The sequence below is a fragment of the Scaptodrosophila lebanonensis genome, unplaced genomic scaffold (assembly GCF_003285725.1).
Source record: "Scaptodrosophila lebanonensis strain 11010-0011.00,11010-0021.00 unplaced genomic scaffold, SlebRS2 tig00000024-arrow-pilon, whole genome shotgun sequence".
NCBI classification, from domain to species: Eukaryota; Metazoa; Arthropoda; class Insecta; order Diptera; family Drosophilidae; genus Scaptodrosophila; species Scaptodrosophila lebanonensis.
The window spans coordinates 13,027,866-13,049,719 of NW_022060538.1; the positions used below are offsets into that span (position 1 = coordinate 13,027,866).

A 21,854-nucleotide genomic window follows, 5' to 3' on the forward strand; every position below is an offset into this window, starting at 1 on the left:
TTTGAAGACTCTTTAAATTATTGAAAAACAGAAAACAATAAATTAAATTGATTTAGCGAATGGCGTTTCTTTCATTCAATCTTAAGCATGTTAGTATAAATGTTTCTCAATAGGCGGAAGTATTTAATTCCTTTTGTTATAGTGGATTTAGTTATTAATTCACTATTCGCTTAATGAGCGTGGGAGCGCAGGTGGATATCACACACTTAAATTTCAACATTTTAGTTGGATTTGATATATGAGTTCACGACTCAATCAACCTAATTAGTATTTCTAGCCATTTAACAACTGAACTTCTGTGGTGGCGAAGCATTTATTTAAGATCTTTTTAAATTCTATTCCTTATTAGAAACCAAAGAAATCATGGTTGAACTGTTTGATTATTTTTAATTAACCCAAACTTTTATTCCGATTAATGATTGATCTTTGTTTGGGTTAACTTTTAGGCGTTTTCTGGAATGTACTTATTTACATCAATTTTAAATTTCATTTAATTGCCATTAAATATTTTTTCCTCCTCTTAAAAAAAAACGGTCCTCACTATAAAACCTACGGCTGTAATTAAATTCATAAAAGTTCATATTTCATTTATTTTTTTGGCTTTTATATATATATATATTTTTTTTTTTTTTTGAGCTACGTTCATTTCAACGCCCCAATTGAATTTATTCTGAACGTAACGACCCAACTCCACACACGCCAGATTTGCCTTTCAAATGCGTAGCACGTAGCCCTACCAGATGAGGCAACACCTTCACCCTCCACTAACCCTCAGTTCCTCACGTTATTTATATCGGTTTCAATTCCTTTTGAAATTTGTGCCGAAAAGCAATCATTTTCTCTAGTTTCTTTTACATGTAAAAATATATAAACCTTATCAAAGCAGTCTTGTGAGCATGAACTAAAATGATTTGATAATAATTTTAAATCAAGGCGCAACGTTTGATAAGTAATTTGATTTGATGTTGTTAATTAAAATAACTTACACATAAATTTACAAGTGATATATGCATTTTTAATTCCTTACAATATTAATAGGTATGTGCAACACCGAGTGGAACCAAGCGCTCAAGAATTGCTTTTATGGCTATAACTTCCTTCAAAGATATTCTATCATTAGCCTATATTGTGCTGGGCTTGCTTACATGCTGCAACTGCATACTGATATATATATGTACTATCAAATATATATACTTTGTGTATTGCATATATTTCCACTAACCTATCATCATTCGAACATTCGTTCGAAAATTAAGACTACAAAAAATGTGCAAATCCGATTTACTTAACTGCTCGGTAATTGCAAAACTTTATTGATCAATTCTAGTACAGTAATTGCGTTATTTAATAAAAAACGAACTAAGAAATTACCTTCGTCTGCGCCGAAGCTATACACCCTTCACGCTGTCATTGATCTGCGCCATTAATATACATTCTAAATATGAATTTGAACAAACATATTTTTATAAACAATACTATTTGTGATGCAATAACTCTTTCCAAAACATATTGTTATCCTTTGACTACTATATATACATAATAATAATATAGTGACCACCATCTCATGAGCCTCAGTGCAAATTAGCAACGCTCTAAAATGTGGGAAGCAGTATTGTATAAAACAGACAGACTTCTCAGTAAAGGGTATACAAATGAACGGAATCCAGAATAGCCACGATTACCTTTTAAACATCCGTAATGCAAACAATTAGTCAGATGTGTTGCTGTCACTACTAATTCTAACAATATTTTTTTGCTCTTAAGAGCACCATTCACATCCGTTTTCGGTAGGTCTCTTATTGCAAATTATTATTATTTTTTATGTACGCGGATGTTGTTGATATGAGTCAATACACGCACACTTCACAACTTCTTGACATTGGTCATGAAATTTTTTCAACGTTTGCACAGTACGAGTATTTGTACGTACTTGTATGTGTGAATGTGTTGTATGTTTCAAGTGTTTCAAATCAATTAAAAACCATTTAGAAAGGCGGGAGCAACAAATTATACAAATGCTGCAGAGTTCTAATTGTGTTGCTATTTATGTGGTTAATCCATAGATATAGTATAATATAATGCATAATAACGGCCATATGCTTTTTTTGCAAGTAATTTTCGTTAAGCCCCCGGAAGTCACCTTAATATTGTGTTCTAATTCGTGTTCATTAAAATAATGAAAATACTTTTGGCATATGCGGAACTCCCTTTTAATTTAGAAGGAAATGAAAAGCCGCACTTTAATCTAAAAGCTTACCGTATTTCTTGTCACTTAGATATCTAAACTATTTGATTTTGTACATATGTATGCGTGCGCATTTGTGCGTTCTTTACGGCACAAAACCGAACTTGATATAGGCGCGTGTGATTGAAAACTAACCAAATGGCAAAGCGAATCATCTAAACAGCTGTTTCCAGTTTGCGCAACATAATGCAATAACAGCAATACTTGTAGTAGCAGCAACAACAAACAAGAAAAACACAATGGAGAGCTGCAACTGCTGGCAAGTTTCATTTTCAGGCAATAAACAAACTGTAAAACAAACACAAATGCACATAAAATTGCGTCACAGCCACACATACACACATGGACACTGAATAGCAGCCAAAAACCTTGCAAATTCAATTTACGACAGAGACCCAGAAACCTCAAACCGGTCAAAACTGTTGCGCATGCAAACACATTGCTGTAAAGTTTGCGCAAGTGTCACTACCGTGTTGCGTTAATACGAGTATCGCTCTCTGTGTTGGTTGGTAGGTAGCAGCTAGTATTTAGTAGCTGCAGCAATCAGCACTTAGGCCCGCTCATGTTTCGGATTCACGCATTTGCACAATTTCAAATCAATTTGATTCAATGCTTTACGTTAAACCTACACACTCCAATGTACATACAATCGCTTGTCTATTTCGCTTAGAAATAGGAAACGATAAACAGGTTTTTCTTTTCGATTTTAAAATATGCGTTCAACTACACAGCTTCCACGTTTGCTATTTTTAGTTAATTGCTTAAACTAGCTGTTTGGGTATTGTTGTCACTATTTTTGTTGTTGTTTAATATCTTAAAGTTTTTATTTAGACTTTTATTGTTCAATAATTCAATAATAAATAGCAGCTTAAGCACTTAATTTAGTGATTAGATCTGTAAGAGAACCGCATCAATATCTGCCGCTTTACTACCTGGCACACTGATTTGCTTTTAAAACGCCAGTGCACGTTACAATGATCACCAAGACTATATTTTTTTTACAATACACTGTGCATGTACCGACACGTTAAGCTGGCGGGCAGTGCTGGCGCACAGCACAACTGTTTGAAGTACACTGTCTCAAGTAGCGCAACAGTTTGCAGAAAGCTCGAAACTGTTTGGCTCTGAAGCGCCACCTGTAGGCAAAGCTTTTTTCGGTGCACTAAGCCGAGCTTCAGTATAAGCCGCAAGAGTCCATGGTTTTGTGACAATGTGTCAAAACATGTCTATATTTTAGACCGAACAAAAAAAGTGTTGCATAAATGTTTCAGAAGTAATAAATAGTTAATAGTAAGTACATAAAAATAATTACATATCTCTAAGACTAATGTAAACCACCCACCTTTGAAAATTTGGTAAAATGTTTCAAACTGTGTTCAGACTTTTTAAAAATCCAAGAAGCTCAAGAAAAGAGCCATCGCTTAAGAGCTTTACATTGAACACAAAGCAGTTTAAACGGACCTACAATAAGTTTTTTTTTAAAATTAGTACAAAAACGTAATGCACCGAATTTTCATCTGCGAATCGTTGGCTAAATCAAATGAAATCAACGCAACTCTTAAACGAATGATGACTGGTAATGAAAAGACCAGTGTTACCATTTCAGCCCTTTTCCGGATAGATTTGTCCTTTTGCTTCACCCTGAAAAAAAGTCAAACATCCTCTATCCGGAAATCTATTCTTTTTTCCCCGCTTTTTTAATGTTTCTTTGTCCTTATTTGGGACGATGAGCTGGCAACACTGCATAAGACACTGTTCTGTGTAAACAATCCTGGAGAAAACTCGGTAAAACAGCTTAAACGATTCTCAAGTTTGAGCTAACAACTGCCAAATAGCAACCAATACAAAAAAGCGCTGTTTTTACAAACACAGCACCAGTGCCCATAAATTAATAATGACTCGCCGGAAACTCAGAAGGCTTGGTTGGAAAGTTTCAAAGCATGCACTCTATAGTAGTCCTATTGCCGTTTTTGTCATTTGTAATTATTAATAAGGTTAGCAAAAATTGACTTCTCCCCCAACTCAATAGCATTATATGTATTCCATATTGTCCAAGCAAGCTAATAATGCTTTCCTTCAGTAAGAGTAATATAATTCGTACACTTCTCGAAGATATAGTTCACCAAGCCCTTGCTTTTAATATATCCATACAATTTATATTTATATAGACTTGTCAAAATGTAAGTAGATACGTGTCTGTGTTTGTAAATTTTAAGCATTAGATATCTGTAACGTATAAACGATTTAAATTAATAAGTAATTGAGCCTTTGTGCATTAATTACACAAACAATCACAAATGAAACACCTCAATACAAGTAGATGGAGAAAAAGCATAAACTTTATAACTGGCTGGGTAATTGCATGGCGGCAGCTGGACCTCAAAGGGTTATTTACCTCTTTCTTAACTTTTGCGTAACAGCTGGCAATAAGCGAACATTGTGGTGCTCTAAAGTGGTATTTGAACTTGATTCAATACACAGGCATTGAAAACACAATTTTATGTCTTAGACTTGGCGAGTAGTCGGCCACAATGACGCACCACCGTCTACTGTGGTAACAACTTGTTAGCGAGTCAAGAACAACAATATAACAATAACCACTGAATACTACAATCCAATTGAAAAGCAAACACCAGATCGCTTGATGGCCGCTTACCACTGGCGTATTTCGAAAGCGCATTCCAAATGTAACACGGACATTTCAAATTCAAGGTTTACTTCATATTAACGTATAGGTTTTCAGGTAATTTACAATATTTTGTTGGAAAATTAATTTCTGCAGTTTAACTTCAAAAATTCCTTTGTGTAGCTTTCAGTTCAGTTTAGTAAAAAAAAAATAGCATGCTCATTAGCTTAAGCGTGCAGAAAAAATAATAAAGTTTATATTTGTTGATATAATAAAATAAAATAAATACTTGACTCGAAAGCCAAAAACAACGAGCAATCTACCCAAATGTGTACGTATTTTTACTTTTATTTATTTATTTTTTTTAGTTTGCATCCGCAATGCAGTTGGATTCCGCTATTCTATAAATTATACATGTTTTTGATACTACAAAAACAAAACATTCAAAAATCATATTGTATCTACTATATTGTCTGTCTTAAGATACGGTTTCAGTCCGTCTAATGGAGGCCTCGGCGCAAAATTTAAACAGACGCACAGACATTGCAATTTGGATTCGTCTCTTCATGCTAATCATACTGCTATACAAGTATATATGTATGTTCCCAAAACATGCGGTAAACCATTCTTCCGTAAAAGAATTGCTTAAAGAAACAAAGACACACCAAATTAGATGATTATTCCCAATCGGACTACTAGTCCGAGACGATTCCGTTGGAGCAGTTCTATACATTAAGCTACTTCAAGAGAGTACCAGATTTATCTCAAGAATAGTTCCTTTAATGACTTTGCTTGTCTGCTGTGTGCGACGATACCCATTTATATAATTTTTTGCACTTTCATCATTTGTTTGCCTGTACCTAGCCATACTTCAAGTACGTATGTATATGTAGAAATTTGTACAGCACGAAAAAATGTAAATATTTACAAAAGTATAAGCGTATAACGTGTGTACACATATGTAGTATATTTGTATATGCATATTTGTATGTATATTTAAATGTGCGAGTGTATGAGGAGACATATGCAGACGATGCTCATTTAATCGCGTGGCTATTGCCATAGCCGCTCCGAAGCTCTCACATCTTGACTGAGTGTGTAGTTTAATGCCACAAGAGTTACAATAGGGTGGCGATGATGCTCTGAGCGTCACAGACAACAGACAACACCAAATAGTCAACGAAGCCGGAATAGCGTTAAATTGTGAGTTCAAGCGCTCGGAAACTTTGAAAACAGACGCTAATGTCGAAGTGAGTGAAACTTGAAAAACAGTTTACAGGCTGTGGGCGCACGTTCAACACACACATCTCCAAGTATTTTTAACGCGCGGGTGTTCTTTTAAATCAGTTTTAGTTGTGCAGTAGAATACAATAATACGAGCATGTCACATTCTTCAACGCCAAACTTCAGAAAGACGCGTGGTATACCCAGGCTCTCCAAATTTACCTTCACTCACAGCAACAACTCCGCTGCAGAGGTCACTGAAAGCGCTGATTCCAATAACAGTGACCCAAAAACATCATATGTGCGTCTCTTGAAGATACCACGCGCAGCTCCCTGCATTGAGAGCTACGGTTTTAATCTTACGCGCAGCAAGTGGGATCCGTATCCATGGGTAAAGCCTATACTACACTCGTACTAGTACGTGTATATCCAAAACGATTTCAACACAGGTCTCTGAGGTTACATTAGGCACACCGGCTGCACAGTGCGGACTGAAAGCTGGCGATTGCGTTTTAGAGGTCAGTATTTTTGTACTCAGGTATACAGAAAATAGGTTAACGAATCGGTGAGCACTCAAACGAATTTTTGCCTCGCGATAGGCCATGCAGCGATAATGGCTTTCACCCGAGCAGCTACAATGTGGTCCAAAACATTAATAGGTCCAATGCAATCAGAGAGACTGAATCTGACATAAAACTCTAGAAATCGACTTCTAACATCTTGGAAAACATACTACACCTAATTCTGTTTTTATACGGTTTTGATTTAACACGGTTTCAAAATTAAAAATTGTATTTATTGTTGCACGACTTTATTCCATTTAGCACGATTCAAAATAACAAATGATCAATGTCCCTTTTACACGACAATTTCTGGAACCAATCTACCGTGTAAAAACAGAATTAGATGCACTATGAAAAGGTACTATGTACTGATATTATTAAATAGCACACATTTTAATACTTTAAACTTATGCCTTAGAATTTAAAATAAATTTTCCCAATATCAGAAGTAATTTGCTGTCATCTACTATGTACATTTTTCTAATGTACAAAATATTTGTATGACATTTTTTTAGCCTGCAACGAATCGATATATATGTATAGATATATATATTCAAACAGAAAGACCTTACGAATTGGTGGTAATAGAAAATGGCAACAGACAATGGTTAAATAAGGGACAGTTTTTGTTTGAGGCGCTTTTCTAAAATAGAGACAATATTCTGTTGCTGAGTGTAAGAGTGATATTTGATCACCATTTCAGACAGCTTTTCTTTCTTCGAAGATTTATGAGTAACAGTCTAGCTTACGACACAATATTTTTTACTTCATTTGCAATTTTTTAAGTGTACTAAAAGGTAATTAGTTAAACTTTATGTAAATTTTTTGCACTGTGCTTTATACTATAACTAAATTTCAACCGATGTGTAAAATACAAAAAATTCATCAATGCACCGATAGTTATACATAATTACACATACGAGTACACATATCTACGGAAATAGCTATTTCATTGTAGAAAGAGACTACCTGGTACGCCATTAAAGACTGCAATCTCTTGCTCTCACCGCACAGGTATGTCTAAATAGGCACTCCTAAGTCCATGATAAATGTGTGTGGTCTGTCTCTCCCACTATGACTGACATATCATTTTTGTGCTCTCTTCTATGCTAAGGCAGGGGTGCTAATATGTAAACGCGTTGCAGCGCTACCTATGTTTTATTTTCCAACTAATTTATGGCCATCTTTGAATACGACACAGTAATTTGTGAATGTGACATTTTTTGAATAATTAAATTCACAATAATTAAATTCACAATAGAAACTATTGGGTTTTATATTGTATTTGAGAATCCAAAGCCAACGATGCATTATCTATTTTATATATTTATCTATTATTTATTATCTATTTTATTCTATCAACTCATCATTTGTGTTTTATTAGCAACAATAAAGCTCTCATTCAATAAAGATGTAACAATAAATATTATTTCAGGTAAATGGATACGATGTTCTAGGAATGCGCATTTTGGAGATATCTAAAATAGTTAAAGATCAGCAAGATTATGTGACACTTCTGCTATGGAACAGCGGATGCAATGTGGACTGTGATAAAAATGTGAGTAAGATCGTTCAGTTCTTAAGTTCTTAAGTCTAACAGCTTCATTTCAGACTATTTGCTGCGCTCCGGTAACAACCAGCCTGAAACGCCTGACCATTATAGTGCAGGGCGTACTCAGCATTATCGAGTGCCCCGTTTGCATAAACACAATTACTCCCCCGGCAATGCAGTGTCAAAATGGACACCTACTCTGTCTTAATTGTCGCATACGTGCGGAAAGGTGCCCTATGTGTCGGGAATTCTATACTCCCAAACGGGCTTTAATCGCTGAGCAGATTTTTGTAGCTATGGCCGATACATTCGAGCTTTGTCGCACGGAAAATAAGCTGCGACACAAAATCTTTGGTGGCAACATTTCGTCAAAAGATATACGAAAACCTAAATCTCGGAGTCCTAAGGAGGCCAGCATCTGCCAGATAAAAGCAACGAATCACTGCCTGTCGCCAGTGTCCCTAGTCAACGATTCCCTATCTTCGGATGCTTCCGAACAGGTGGTGGTGGAAAATAAAGTGCCGACGGCAACTCCAAATGCTCGCACTGAGCCAAGTGGCTTCCGAGAAAAGTCTACATTTTTATCAAATACTTGTAATTTTAAGCAATCTGGCATGAACGTTGAAACTAATTCACTCACTCTGGACCTGAACAATGAGAGGGATAAGTGCGATAGTTTAAGTGTATATCGACCTATCTGCGAAGCAGGAACGGCAGGCGTCCTGCCGCATGACATGAACGCAACCCCAACTGGCAATGCTCTCGTCAAAGTTTCAAGAACCCCCAGACAATCTTCAATTGAAGTGCGTAGCATCATTTAATTACTATCACATCGATGTCCTTAAATCAGCCTTTAATTCAACCATTCTTTCTGTGCCAGTAAATCAAAAGTTTTTATAATATTTAATTGAACGCGAATTGCTTTTGTTTTCAAAGCCACTTATCGTGCGTCTCTTTATTCAAAGATTGGGGATTTAAAAAGAAAAAATAAGTCAATAGCTGCAACTAGTCCATACATCAAGGAGTCAACAAAGCACATCAATGCAACTGCACCAACGATTGATGAGCGTCTTTAAATCGCTTACTGTGCTGGTCTGAAGCGTTCGCAATTACTACATTTCTCTATTGAGTCCCCTCTGAAGCACCAACATCAAAGGCAGTCTCATTCGTCTCTCAACCCTCTCATTGCACATTAAAGGATATTGCCGCTCAGCATAGTAGCGTAAAAATGTACAAGAAACAAGCAATAAGTGCGAAAATGGAGCCTTCGACTCACCCAACCGGAAGAATTTTCAAACTTCTATGATATGCTAATAATTCTTTGCTGTCATCAAACGGCGTATTAACGACTCTTCATTCTTAATATACCAGCTTTGTGTTGCATCAAGCGACAGCAACTGCAACAGGCACATCCTACTTGCCACTGCACCAACAAAGCTAAGCATCTGAGCCGGGCAGGCTGGCGGAGTTAAAGATATGATGTTGGTTTATGACAAGCAGAAAAGGACTAGCAAGATGGCGAAGGCAAAAAGTAATAAGCTTTGCTTACCAGTAGAAAATCCAGCCTACAAAGATAGAAGTTGCAGCAATAACGACCATTTGCAACCAACAAGCAAAGTCAACAAATACTCTGCCATGCTGTTTTACTCTCTATGTATGTGTCCTTTACGTCCCTATTAGTGATTTGAAGCCACCCAAATACCAATAGTAATCTACATTGACTGATTGGTGAGGCTTTTCGAATTGTCAATCTACAAGTAGATTCTAGAACGTTAAGCTCAATAATGGCGACATGATTTACTTGTCTAGTTTAGATTAGGAAAATTTTAAACTGGCCAACTACCAGCTAATGGTTAACAAAAGCAGACTGGCCAGCAACAGCTGGAGCTTTGACTGGGAGATATAAAAAATCTGCTTGTATGGTATATTTGAAATAAACATCCATTATTTTATATATGTATGTAGTTGCTAGTAGTGCCATTTATAGTATAATGTTATCACTATTAATGTAGAAGTAGTGTACGATGATGTTCAATGTGTAAATACTTACTGTAAACGAGTGCAGCACGACTTTGAGGTGTCAGCGGCAGTCCCACTAAGCCACAAAGCTATTGCCTTGGCCATCATTGACTGGCCGCAGATTTTTGCTCTACGCCCGCCTGCGATTAAAATGTCATCAAAGCGGAAGTGGCAGTTTAATTTAAGCGCGTTAATTGAATTTTATTTTCTGCTTTGTTACCGGCCGTTGCCGAGATTGATTTGCTGCAGAAGCAGCGACTATTTATTGTTACCGTCCCTCCCACCCGGCCCCTCCAGTTATCCCCGTAATGACTTTTCTTCAGTGAACTTTAATTACAAGCTTTTTCATACTTTTTTATGCACCGATGGTGAAGTGCGCTGGAGGATTGCAGCAATTGTTATACGAGTACTTCCTCCAAGTACCCTTTAAACAACAACTACTAGAAGCGAAGGTTTTCTTGCAATTATTTTCCTGTATTGAAATGTTTGGTCCGAATTGCGTATTGAAATCGAATCAAACTACTACAGGTTATCGAGAGCGCATCAAATGACAAATATTTCAACTCGTGACATGTTCGAGTGCAATTTTGTAAAAGAACCTTTAATTCGGCGCATTTTAGCGGAAAGGAGAGCTGTATATTTTAATTAAAAATCTCATTAGCGCATTTCATATTTTTGTGCGAGCTTATAACAGCAGGAAACTAAATTATGAGCTATTGAGCTACCTATTGTTATGTTAATATGTTGTACAATGTACATTAAAGCTGAAAACACTTAATTGCATTTTTCATTTAGTTAAGTAGTTTTTTAATTTGCATTTCTGCAGAAAATTGCGTCTGCGCAGCTTATGTTTATTTATTTGCTTCAAAAAACAGCACTTGGCTGTAAGTTTAGAAACGCCATTTACGCCCAAACTAAAAATTGTAATAGTTAAAGCAATAAATTTACTTTATGGTAAAGTTTTTGGTACCCAATGCATGTAAGTATGTACCTGTCGCAGTGTTAGAGGACACGCGCACACACCCACACCTACAACTACACCCACAAACACTCACACACACACACACATCGCTGTCGTACGCAATGCATAAAAGGACCGAGCGCCGTGTGCAACTTATCAGTGCCAGAGCAAGCAACTTCGGTCAGTGGTTGGGAAAATTGGGGGCGTGCATCTGCCACCAAAACGGGGCAACCTTAGAAACTTTCTAACGACCATTCACCGTCGGTTTAAGAGCTTTGGGCTTTCAGGAATGTTATAAATTACACTGTGCAACAAAAAAAGGAACACGTTTGCTCCCATTACTGCCAACACGTTGTCCGTATTTTAAAAACCAATCCCCAACATTCGACATGCAACAATACAAAATAAATTGAGGAAAGTGAACCTAGACATATGTACTATACATATTTATCTGAACAGATTCCATTAATATTATAATGGAATGAATGAATGAAGAGCTTCACAAAACATATGTAAAAACTGACTCCAAAACATCTCCTACAAATCTCAAAATTTTACGAAAGAGATTAGGATCTGACTTAGGAACTAAGGATGTACTGCAACCGAACCTCTATAGCTTTATTGGAAACAAACAATTGTTAGATACGTTTCTAAGGAGAAAAACGCACCAATCGCTTCAGAGCTTCACCTTTAGGAAGAAATGCCAAGTGGTTGAGAATACCTCACTAAAATAATTAAATGTGTCTCATATTTTTGTAAGTTTAAAGATGTACTCGTACAACTTTACAAATTTAGGTTTGCTGTTTTATTGCTTATAGTAAGTAGAACACAGAAAATAAGAAAAAAGTTACTGAAATCGTATTTCAATACATAACAGAAGGACCAAAGGATGTCTGCATAACTTAATGAAAACAGTTTGCCTCACTGGCCACCCCAAAGAAAAGAAGGCGTTGAATCTTAGCTTCACTTTCATAGTTTTTAATTTCAATTTAAATAAAATCAAGATATGGCAGTGACTGTCAAAACTTCTCACACACACAAAATATTCAGCTCTTGAAATCTTACTTTCACATTCACTTTCACTCTCGAACTCAGTACACAATTACACAGTACCTTAGAGACTGCAAGATGAGAATGACCACAAAATTAATGGCTTTTTGAGCATCAAAACTAAATTTTGTGTGGGTTCATTATATTGTAGTTATGTAAGAAATGGCTAAAAAGAAATAATTAAATATTTAAAATATTCACAATGTGGACATTTGTTGTCAGAATTATTCCCTTCCGAAATTTGGGTGCTTTTCAATAGTTATCTGAGAACCAGAGTCCCCCAAGTCTTTGAACAATCATTTGTAACTATACCACATTCACATTTATTTCTCACATAACTACAATATATATTGTGCTTATTTAATTCTATATTATTTATTTATTTTTTTTTATTTATTTATTGTATTATTATATTAATTTATTTATAATTTATAGCTACGTCCCCTTAGGTCTAATAACGCGTCTGACCACATTTCTCTACAAATCAGAGCTAAGCTAGTGGGAATGAAAAATACATATATTTTGTATACTTAAATATGAATGTTTTTTTAAAGAAAGCATTAAATAAAGGTATCTTCTAAATTTCAAATGCCAAAACGTGTATTTTATGTAATACTATTATTATTATTCAGATCAGATTATTATTATACTATAATTATCTGTCTGATGTTTTAATCTGTAGTTATTGAAAAGACACAGCTCATTTAAAAGCGGTACTAGAATATCACTATAAATCGTACCTAGGAATAGTTTTAATGATTTTTTTTTCAGGACTAGAATGAATTTTATGACCCTATATCGACATTCTGGCGTAAGACGCAGACACATTAGTTGTGCATTGGGCAGAAGCTCATTCCAGCTCAAAAAAATGTTAAATTCCCATTAATCTCCATTATAGTAATAACCGATATTCGTACATCTCTCGATCTTTCACATCACTTTTAAACTTACACGTTTGTGAATAGAAATGCACGTCTTGAAAAAGAAATACATATATATTTTTAAAGCCGTCTTTTTCTCCGACATTAAGCATTTCAATTACTGCAGTGTTACTGTTTTTTTTCACCACCACTGTACATTTATTGGGCGTGTTAGAATCTAGCATCAAATTTTCTAAATGAAATCAATGTGAGACTTGGCACAGCTTCTGTTGTGCAATTTAGCTGATATATGACTTCTTCACTTCCATAAAGGCATTAAAACCAACATTGTACAATAACCGTTTGACGATCCGATGGAAATCACACGCGAAATTGCTTTACCTAGCTCCAAAAATAAGATGGCTACCAAATTCTAATTACACTCACAAATACAATTATTAATATTTATGAGCACAAAATCCGCAATTACGCGTGACCGCAAACCGTTAAGCAGTAAAATATGTAAGCCGTAGGCCAAAACTCGACCGCTACGGAAAAAAAAGAGTTCGCAATTGCGGCGTACAACGGAAGTGGTGCGCATAAATACCAATTAAAATTTCATTGATTTCAAAATTGTAAATGCATGGAATTTAACGCGAATCACCGTGGGGCGATCTTTCCATTTGCATACTTGCACACAAAACCACTAAAGGGGAATCAGAGAGAACCAGAATGGAAAAGGCATAGCTAAAAAGATACTTATCAATTAATTCGGTCTGCCAGCTTGAAACCCATGAACGGAAGGTCCGCAAATTATTCATGTCGCTGCCCCTAAAGCTTCAATAACTTCTGCAAATTGAATTTTCCTACACATTACTTAACTTGTCTAGCCGCAGTTGTAAAACGGCTAAGCAACAAAAGAGAGTATTATCGATTTGAAGGACACCAACTGCGTGTGTGATTCTAAGTCTCCACATAACAAAAAAAAAAGAGGTATAACGCAAAGATCGGAGCAACTCGAGCCAACCCCCTTTCCATGACAGTCTTTAATGGAAGCTATACGCATATCGGTGCGTATGCAATTTTAAAAGATTTTCAGGTATTATACAAAATTAACACTAAAGTGGTTCTGATATTTTCAAATAAAAAAGATTTATTTAGCAATTATTTACTTAACTAATTCTGATCTAATTGTGAAAACAATTTTTTTAAGGGCCAGAAAAAGAAATTTTTAAAACACTACTACCATGTAAAAGGTAGATAGGTACGCTTAACAGATATCCAATATCTAATCTTGATATGCCATAAAATAACCATAAAATGTACTACAACATTTTACAAAGATTTTAAATGATTGTGTATAAAATTGTTCAAAAATAATTTCATTCAAAAATTTTCAACTCTTATAAATTGGAATTTGAACTCTAGTTTTACATTTTACAAAATTATATTTCAACCGATTGTTTTCAAAATGCATAGACGCTTTTCAGTAATTTGAAATAACTTATTTTGCAGTAAAGCTAAATAAAAGTCCACACAAACCAAGTCTGCATTTGGTTGAAAACAAATGCCTGAAGTGCAAACATTTTCCCGAGTTACCTTCTCTTGTGGCCAAATCACTAAAAACAAATTTTCTAGTCTGAATTTATTTAGCCATAATATAATCAACGTCGCTTTGCGTACAAAACAATCGACTTAAAACATGTTCCAATAAAAAATTCATGCAAGCCGAGCTATCGCACAAAAAATAACACTATTTTTAAGCTACTTATTAGCAAAAAAAAATGAAGATCAAAATATGAAGTCCTGTTTTAAAATCCAATGAGAAAAGTTTATGTATACATGTACTCAAAGAACTTTGTGAATTTATCAAAAATCCATTAAAATTTTTTTTTGTGAAATTAATGGAAATTGAATTAAATAACCCCAAATCAATGATTCGTTATTATAATTAAACAATTGTGTCTGCGAAAGATGTATTCTCGCCTTTATCCGCACAAGTTGATTAATAACCAAAATATTCTTTCATCGATCGATATTTGTTACTGATTTTTAACGGTTGATGCTTTCAAATCCTGATATTACCTTTTCAGAACATTGCATTTGCACATGAAATGAAATATAATGCAAACTCTTTTGAAACCAATCTGAACAGTTTAAAACATTGTAATAATTCTCGTTCTGATTTTGTTTAAGACATTTTTTCTTTGGGGATGCACTCAAGAGTATTCCCAAATACTAAGAATATCTAATTAACTTATGCACCCACGAAATAGCTCTTCGAGAAGTTATCGAAAGCAGAAATATTATTAAATTAATAATTAATTATAATTAAATTAATTAATCTCATTTCTTATGTAGAGTACACAAACCCAAGTTGAAAGTAAATTGGGCTAAAATGGAAGGGACCTTTTCAAAATCTTAATTGCAACTAAAAGCAACTCAAATCTTTGAATACATACTTAAAATTTATAGCAGACACGTATAGTATTCAAGTGTATGGGAAAGGGCAAACATACTTAATTACTTTACATTTTTTAATGCGAATGCTGTATTTTTGGCACTAAAATCGTAACTATTGGAAGCCACACCATGAAGCCTGTCAGTAAGGGAAGCAGCAAAACAACAACAGCGGAAAAATAAAAACAAACAAAAACAAAATGGCGCTCTTGCTGCTCATTCATGTTGCACGCTAAATTTTCAGTTTTCGTTGTAAGCTGTGTACTCGTGGCACTGCTTTTAATTGCTTTACATACTTATTGTTGTTTATTTCGGCGACGATAATGTTTGTTTGTGGTTTATGTGTGCATGAGTTGTTCGCAATGTTGCCCAGCCCCAGGGAAGCTGCCACCAGCAAATGACAAGTTGGCAAAAAGTCGTAATTTTAATGTTCACTGTCCGTGCAATTTTATTAAATATCCCGCAAGTACTTAATAAATTGGTAGACGTACGGATCCTGATTATTTCTGGCTATACCGGACACCACAAGTGTAGTCTGGCCTATTTGCATTTTCGGAACTTTAAAAGAACAAATTAAACGAATGGCATTCCGCTAATATTCAAAATTATATTGGAATATTTGTATTTTAATGCTTTTCGAAGTTTTAAGATACTTTTTGCAAACAAATATCCCGCAAGTACTTAATAAATTGGTAGACGTACGGATCCTAATTATTTCTGGCTATACCGCACACCATACATGTATTCTGGCCTATTTGCATTTTCGAAACAAACAAAAAAATTAAACGAGTGCAATTCCGCTAATATTCGAAATTATTTGGGAACATTTGTATTGTAATGCTTTTCCAAGTTTTAAGATAATTTTTGCAAAAAAAATACACTGAACTAAATGAACATATCTAATAAATTTAAGGCAATTAATTAATAATTTTCAACCCAACAGTTGGAAGCTAAATGGTAAAGAAATAAAAAAAAAAAACGAATAAAAGACAAACTCAATGTATTAGAATTTATATTTTGCGAAAATACAATTAATTTCTATCGGTCATAGGAAAACAAAATATGACCAATAGATATCATATCAATATAAAGAGCGTTTTATATAACTTTAACAAACGAGAAGTATTATATGTATAGTATGTACATAAAAGTAAGAAAAAATGTATTCAAAATTAAATTCTAATGGTTTCTCTTTGGGAAGACTTTAATAATCACTGGATATAAGGAAATTAGGAACGTGATTGATTGTTTTAATATTGTCGACTTATTTGTACGCATACTTGTATGATGAAGGGAAGATGTAATTAACTTAATATCTAGTAACTCTTTTAGTGTCTCGATAATGCTAAGCTTATGCTAATGTAAATGGCGCTACTCAATAGAATTGAGATCTTTGGAAATAATCATTACTGAATATCTGGTGGGCTGCGACCTTAATAAGGTTTCTACTCTCTAACACTTACTAAATAAATTGCTGCAGGTCATACATATCGAAATTATCGTCCAGTTGTAACTGAACGTACTGGTTCGCCACTTCCCCTCCGGCCCCATTTGGTCTCGCATTTCGATGTTGCTCGGTTGGAACACCCTCGAATGCATCGGTCAAATACTTTTTAACATACTCAAATGATACAAACTCGCTTATTCGATTATTGTCAGCATTTTCCGGGGACATAATAACACTAATCGTATTTGTACTCTGACTAGTTCCACTGCTGGGACCCATGGTTGGCGTTGTGTGTGTAATGTTGTTCTCAGCCATTCCGTTCGGCTGCCCGGTTGTTGTCAGCAACTGTTCGAGCTCATTTAATTGATTAATATTTTCATTGCCATCGTAGCCAGTGTGATTGCTGTTGCCGGTACTGCTGCTGCTGCTGCCGCTGTTGCTGTTGCTGGTGCTGCTTATTTTGTTGGATATGGCGAGGCCATTTGTTGCTGGAACAAGCGCCATATTGCCGTTAGCATATGTTGTCGCAGTTTCTGCGGTTGTTATGTTATGTTTGCTGTCCTGCAGGTTTCGGTTTCCTGCTGCCTCCGCACTCTGATTATGCTCAATGATGACAATGCAATTTGACAACTCATTAAAGTTCATAGAATTGATATTAGCCGCAATATTATTGCTGCTGATAGAGCTGCTACAGTCCGCAGTGGTTGTGGCTGTCGTTAACTCTGGCACATCCTCATAATGGAAATCCTTATGCAACATTGCCTCGCTCCAGCTATTGCTGCGTTGCTGCTGCTCCTGATGTCGTTGTTGTTGCTGTTGTTCGTTCTGTTGCTGATGCTGTTGCTGTTGCTGTTGCTGGTACTGATGCTGTTGCGGGTGCAGGTCATCCACGGCAGCGCTTGTCACCGACTCTGAGTGGCGACGTGTCTTTGTCGGCGTTGTTTTTCGGTTGTTGGGCCCAACAGATGCGGCAACAAATTTCCGCCGAACAAGCTGTCCGTTGTTGTTACGCAGCGCGTGATTTTTAACATGTTTGCGCAAGCTCGAAGGATCCGTGTAGCGCTTCGTGCAGCCGGGCAGCTGGCAAGCGTAGGGTTTCTGTGAAAGGCAGAAAAATCAGTATTGAACTTTAATTATTTATCTGCTATTTTAAATCACAGGCAGCATCAAAGCAACGCCTACTTCCGCCTATTCCCTGACAGAGCCACCGCATATGCTTCGTAATCAAATCGTTTTGGAATGTCATGCTGGGTTTGTTTGCACATTTCGGCTAGATGGTAGCCATAGACATAGGCATAGCCGTATAGCCAGCAGCTGCTACCTAACCGCGTATGCATAGTATGTGTACTAGTTGTGTATGGATTTGAGCTACCGGGCGATTTATTGCGCTCGTCCATACATACATACATACATATAGTACACATGCATGCCGCACAATTCAAGTGAAGGAAAGTAACTCGTTTAGCTTATTCGATTGGGCCGGCTCTGGCGCACTCTGTGTGACCACCCCACCATATATCAATCATGAACAAAATGTGCACATATCATGCAGACAACAAAGGCAACAATAGCCAGCCAATGCGGCCATCGCGACAACAGATTCCCAGATCCGGCGGGCATTTTTAGCAGAGTGACTCAACTGTTGTTGCTGCCGCGGCTGGCGCAGCTGTCCATTCCGTCCACTCGAGTTGAAGTAGGTCTTTCAATCGGTTGGCTGGACGTTTTTTAAATTTTAAGCTCGAGCGAGCCTTGTGAGGCGTACTCATCAATTTCTTTTGACACGTATCGCAAAGAAACCAAATTGCAAGCATACATACATACATACATAGATACATATGTATGTATGTATGTATGTATGTGCATAAATATATGTATACACATACAGAGCCACAACTCACCGTATCATAGTGGGTCCTTTGATGTTTCGCACGATCCGAACTATTGCTAAAGGCTTTAAGACAGCCTTTATACTGACAGCCATAGGGACGTTCGCCTGTATGTGACCGTTGATGAATTTTCAAATTTTCCAAACGCGAGAATGCCTTTTTGCAGCCAGGAAACTAAAATAAAAAAATTTAAAAATGTCATCGAAAATGGTTATTACGGTCACAAGCAATTGAGAATGTTGGCCTGCAGGTGCTGATGCAGATGCCTCAAAAACGTTCTTTTCACACAAAAAGAGCCAGATGGAAAAATTCAAAAAGATATACTATATGTACATACATACATATATGTATGTATAGAGAGAGATGCATTCATATGTTGGTCTGATTTTGATTGAATTTTTTTCCCGTGCGGCAATCATCAATTTCCGAAGAGTCAAAATTAAAACGAATGCTAGTCTGAGCCTAGCAACTGCACGTACGTTTCAATAATATTTCGAAAAACTCCATTTTAAGTGGCAGACACCAATGGACTAACAATTTCTGTGATTGCTGTTGCTTTGCAACATAGAGTTTATTACCGGTATTGCAACACAAAATATTAAGAGGCATGTAGCAAAAAAAAACAAAAAAAAACAGAAGCTGGATTCGTTTTAAATGTTGAACTTGACGTTTTAGTCTGTCTGCCTGTTTGTTTATTCAGTTAAGGAACGATTTTATTCGAAAACTTTTGTGGATAACAATTTCATGAGTAGCCGATATAGTTTTTAAAAAAGTAACTCATACTCGTATTGTCTGTCAAATTTTTTTTTTTTTTGCCTATTCCATCACATATTGTCTGATTTAATGTCAAAAGTATTTGAACAATTTAAAATTGTTTGCTGGCCCGCGGACAACACTAAACCAAATATAAATATTGGCCAGCTGTATTGAATGATGAGAGGGAAAAAAGACATATCAAATAAATTAGTCCCGAAGGTAGGAATAAAAACTCTTTTGACTTTTTGATAAGCACTAAATAAACACCAAGTATATGTGTATAGTAAGTGATAGGTGGTGGGTGCTATGGATTCTCGAATAAATGTTCAACTCACCGGACATTTGTTGGGCTTCTCGCCGCTATGTACACGCATGTGTATCAGCAATTTGTAGCGTGCGTTAAATGGCTTGTAGCGCCTGGGACAGTCCCGCCAGAAACATGAAAAGTCCTCACCCTTGCGCACATCCACATGACACTTCTCGATATGTTCCACAAAGGATTGCTGCTCGTCAAACTCCAAATTGCAGGAGGTCCACTGACAAATCAACGGCAATATCTCAGCCTCAATCGCGTCGCAGGCATAAGAATGGCTTTTATTTGGCGGGACAGGGCACAGCTCGTTGTCCTGGTCGTTGTCTATGTTATTTGCGTCACAGTTGTCCTCCTCATCGCTGACGACAGCTGAATGGAGCTGCTCATCGTTTGTGTGCAATTCATTCCCAGAATAATCAGCATTCAGTTTCGGCTCTTGTTTTACATTCTGCTCGATATACTCTTCGTGCTCATTGATGCTCCAAATGCTTTTGTATTCACGATTTGGCTTTTCGATGGCTTGGGAAATATTATTTTCATAATTTTCTGGGCCATAATTGTCGAACTGGTCGCACATGCCGCTTCCTTGTTCGGCGCTTTGGTATACTTTTGGGAAGTCCTCGTAATTGTTGCATACCGGCTGGCATTTCGGCATGCCGAATATTGCATTCATGGAGGGCAGTTTGGTCGGCATTAGGCTCGCGGAATCCTCTACTTTAATGCTCGTCAATGGCTTTGATGGCACCTGGTCGTAAATGTTGCACAATTTGGGCGACAATTCGAGCGCAGTCGTTGACGTATTTTGCATGTCACTGAGACTGAAGTTCATCCATGCATCGAGATGCGGTGATGAGCAGGGCGATTGGCTTTTCGATTGGCAGTTAATTTCGTCATAATTAAAATAATCATTATCTAAATTGAGCGTGTCGATGGCATCTGCCTCTTCCGCTGCAATTGTCGGCTGCGTCGACTGCGCACTGCAAGAGGGGTACGTGGGGTTAGTTGAGGTCGATGGCAGCCAGCTACCGAACTCGACATAATTGTTCCCATCGTCAACCGTCAAACGCGCTATATCCTCCGGCTCGAAACGAAACACATCCTCGCGATTTAGTTGCGTGTATTGGCCCTGTTGGTAGGGCATGCCGGCCTGATCTGGCGAGGCGCATACGATATCATCTGCATCTTGCTCCTGATCCTGACAGATGTAGTTATGGCAATCACTGAACACCGAGTTGGGCGTCTCGGCGGCAAAGCACAAGTGTGAGAAATCCGGAAATTCAATCTCAGCAGCTGCGAAATTGTTGTAGTTCGACAAGCCCACCATCTTTGGGGCACGAAACTGGTCCGCGGCTGTGCTTATATTGGCACTCGGAGGTGGTGTCATGGGCCCATCATAGTAAGTGTTTTGATCGTATGCCTTGCTGGCCATATTTTTAATATGCATATTCTCGGTGTTATCGCTGGCGAGTGAATGGTGCTGAGTCGTAATTGTGGTGAACATTTTCATAGGATTATCGCCTAGTGTTTCGCCATTTATAATTATTTATTGAGACACACAACACGTACACACACACACACACACACAGTTATCTGTTCAATCAGGTTGTCTGGCCCCGGTTGGATCGTTGCCAAAATGTTGTCACAATACGCGGGAAACCCCAAGGCGGACAACAGACACACGAACTTTGACTATTTACGTCACGGATATAGAAAACAAAATATTATTCACGATACGTTCCGCTTTCCTGCTCTCTTGATGTTCACGCATCCGCCACCTATTTGACAATAAACCTCAGTAGTGCGTCTTCACGTTATTTAAACAGACCCAGACCGCTAGTCCTGCACTGACGAAGAACGGCTATAGCCGCCGCTGCCACTGCCTCTGCCGCCGT

The 21,854-nt window shown here is 36.9% G+C and overlaps 2 protein-coding genes across 2 annotated transcripts; one reads left to right on the forward strand and one right to left on the reverse strand.

The window, feature by feature from the left end:
• Nucleotides 1-6,164: 6,164 nt before the first annotated feature.
• LOC115621495 lies at nt 6,165-9,117 on the forward strand. The gene is made up of 4 exons (XM_030515163.1): nt 6,165-6,486; nt 6,545-6,613; nt 8,094-8,216; nt 8,270-9,117. Exons 1-4 carry the CDS (start codon nt 6,253-6,255, stop codon nt 9,029-9,031), a joined length of 1,188 nt encoding a protein of 395 aa, XP_030371023.1. The 5' UTR covers nt 6,165-6,252; the 3' UTR covers nt 9,032-9,117.
• Nucleotides 9,118-16,755: 7,638 nt separating this feature from the next.
• LOC115620295 lies at nt 16,756-21,463 on the reverse strand. Its single transcript, XM_030513477.1, has 3 exons — nt 19,985-21,463; nt 18,906-19,067; nt 16,756-18,105 (listed from the first exon to the last, which is right to left on the reverse strand). The coding sequence occupies exons 1-3, from the start codon at nt 21,461-21,463 to the stop codon at nt 17,023-17,025; spliced, it is 2,724 nt and encodes a 907-aa protein (XP_030369337.1). The 3' UTR covers nt 16,756-17,022.
• Nucleotides 21,464-21,854: the final 391 nt, after the last annotated feature.

What these genes read in the sequence shown, in the direction of transcription:
- LOC115621495 (XM_030515163.1), top strand. Translation starts at nt 6,253, where the DNA reads ATGTCACATTCTTCAACGCCAAACTTCAGAAAGACGCGTGGTATACCC. An exon ending in CTGGCGATTGCGTTTTAGAG is followed by an intron (nt 6,614 to 8,093) that starts GTCAGTATTTTT and finishes ATATTATTTCAG; the next exon opens with GTAAATGGATACGATGTTCT. An exon ending in ATGTGGACTGTGATAAAAAT is followed by an intron (nt 8,217 to 8,269) that starts GTGAGTAAGATC and finishes GCTTCATTTCAG; the next exon opens with ACTATTTGCTGCGCTCCGGT.
- LOC115620295 (XM_030513477.1), bottom strand. Translation starts at nt 21,463, where the DNA reads ATGTTCACCACAATTACGACTCAGCACCATTCACTCGCCAGCGATAAC. An exon ending in AGAAGCCCAACAAATGTCCG is followed by an intron (nt 19,068 to 19,984) that starts GTGAGTTGAACA and finishes TTTTTATTTTAG; the next exon opens with TTTCCTGGCTGCAAAAAGGC. An exon ending in AAAGGACCCACTATGATACG is followed by an intron (nt 18,106 to 18,905) that starts GTGAGTTGTGGC and finishes TGCCTTTCACAG; the next exon opens with AAACCCTACGCTTGCCAGCT.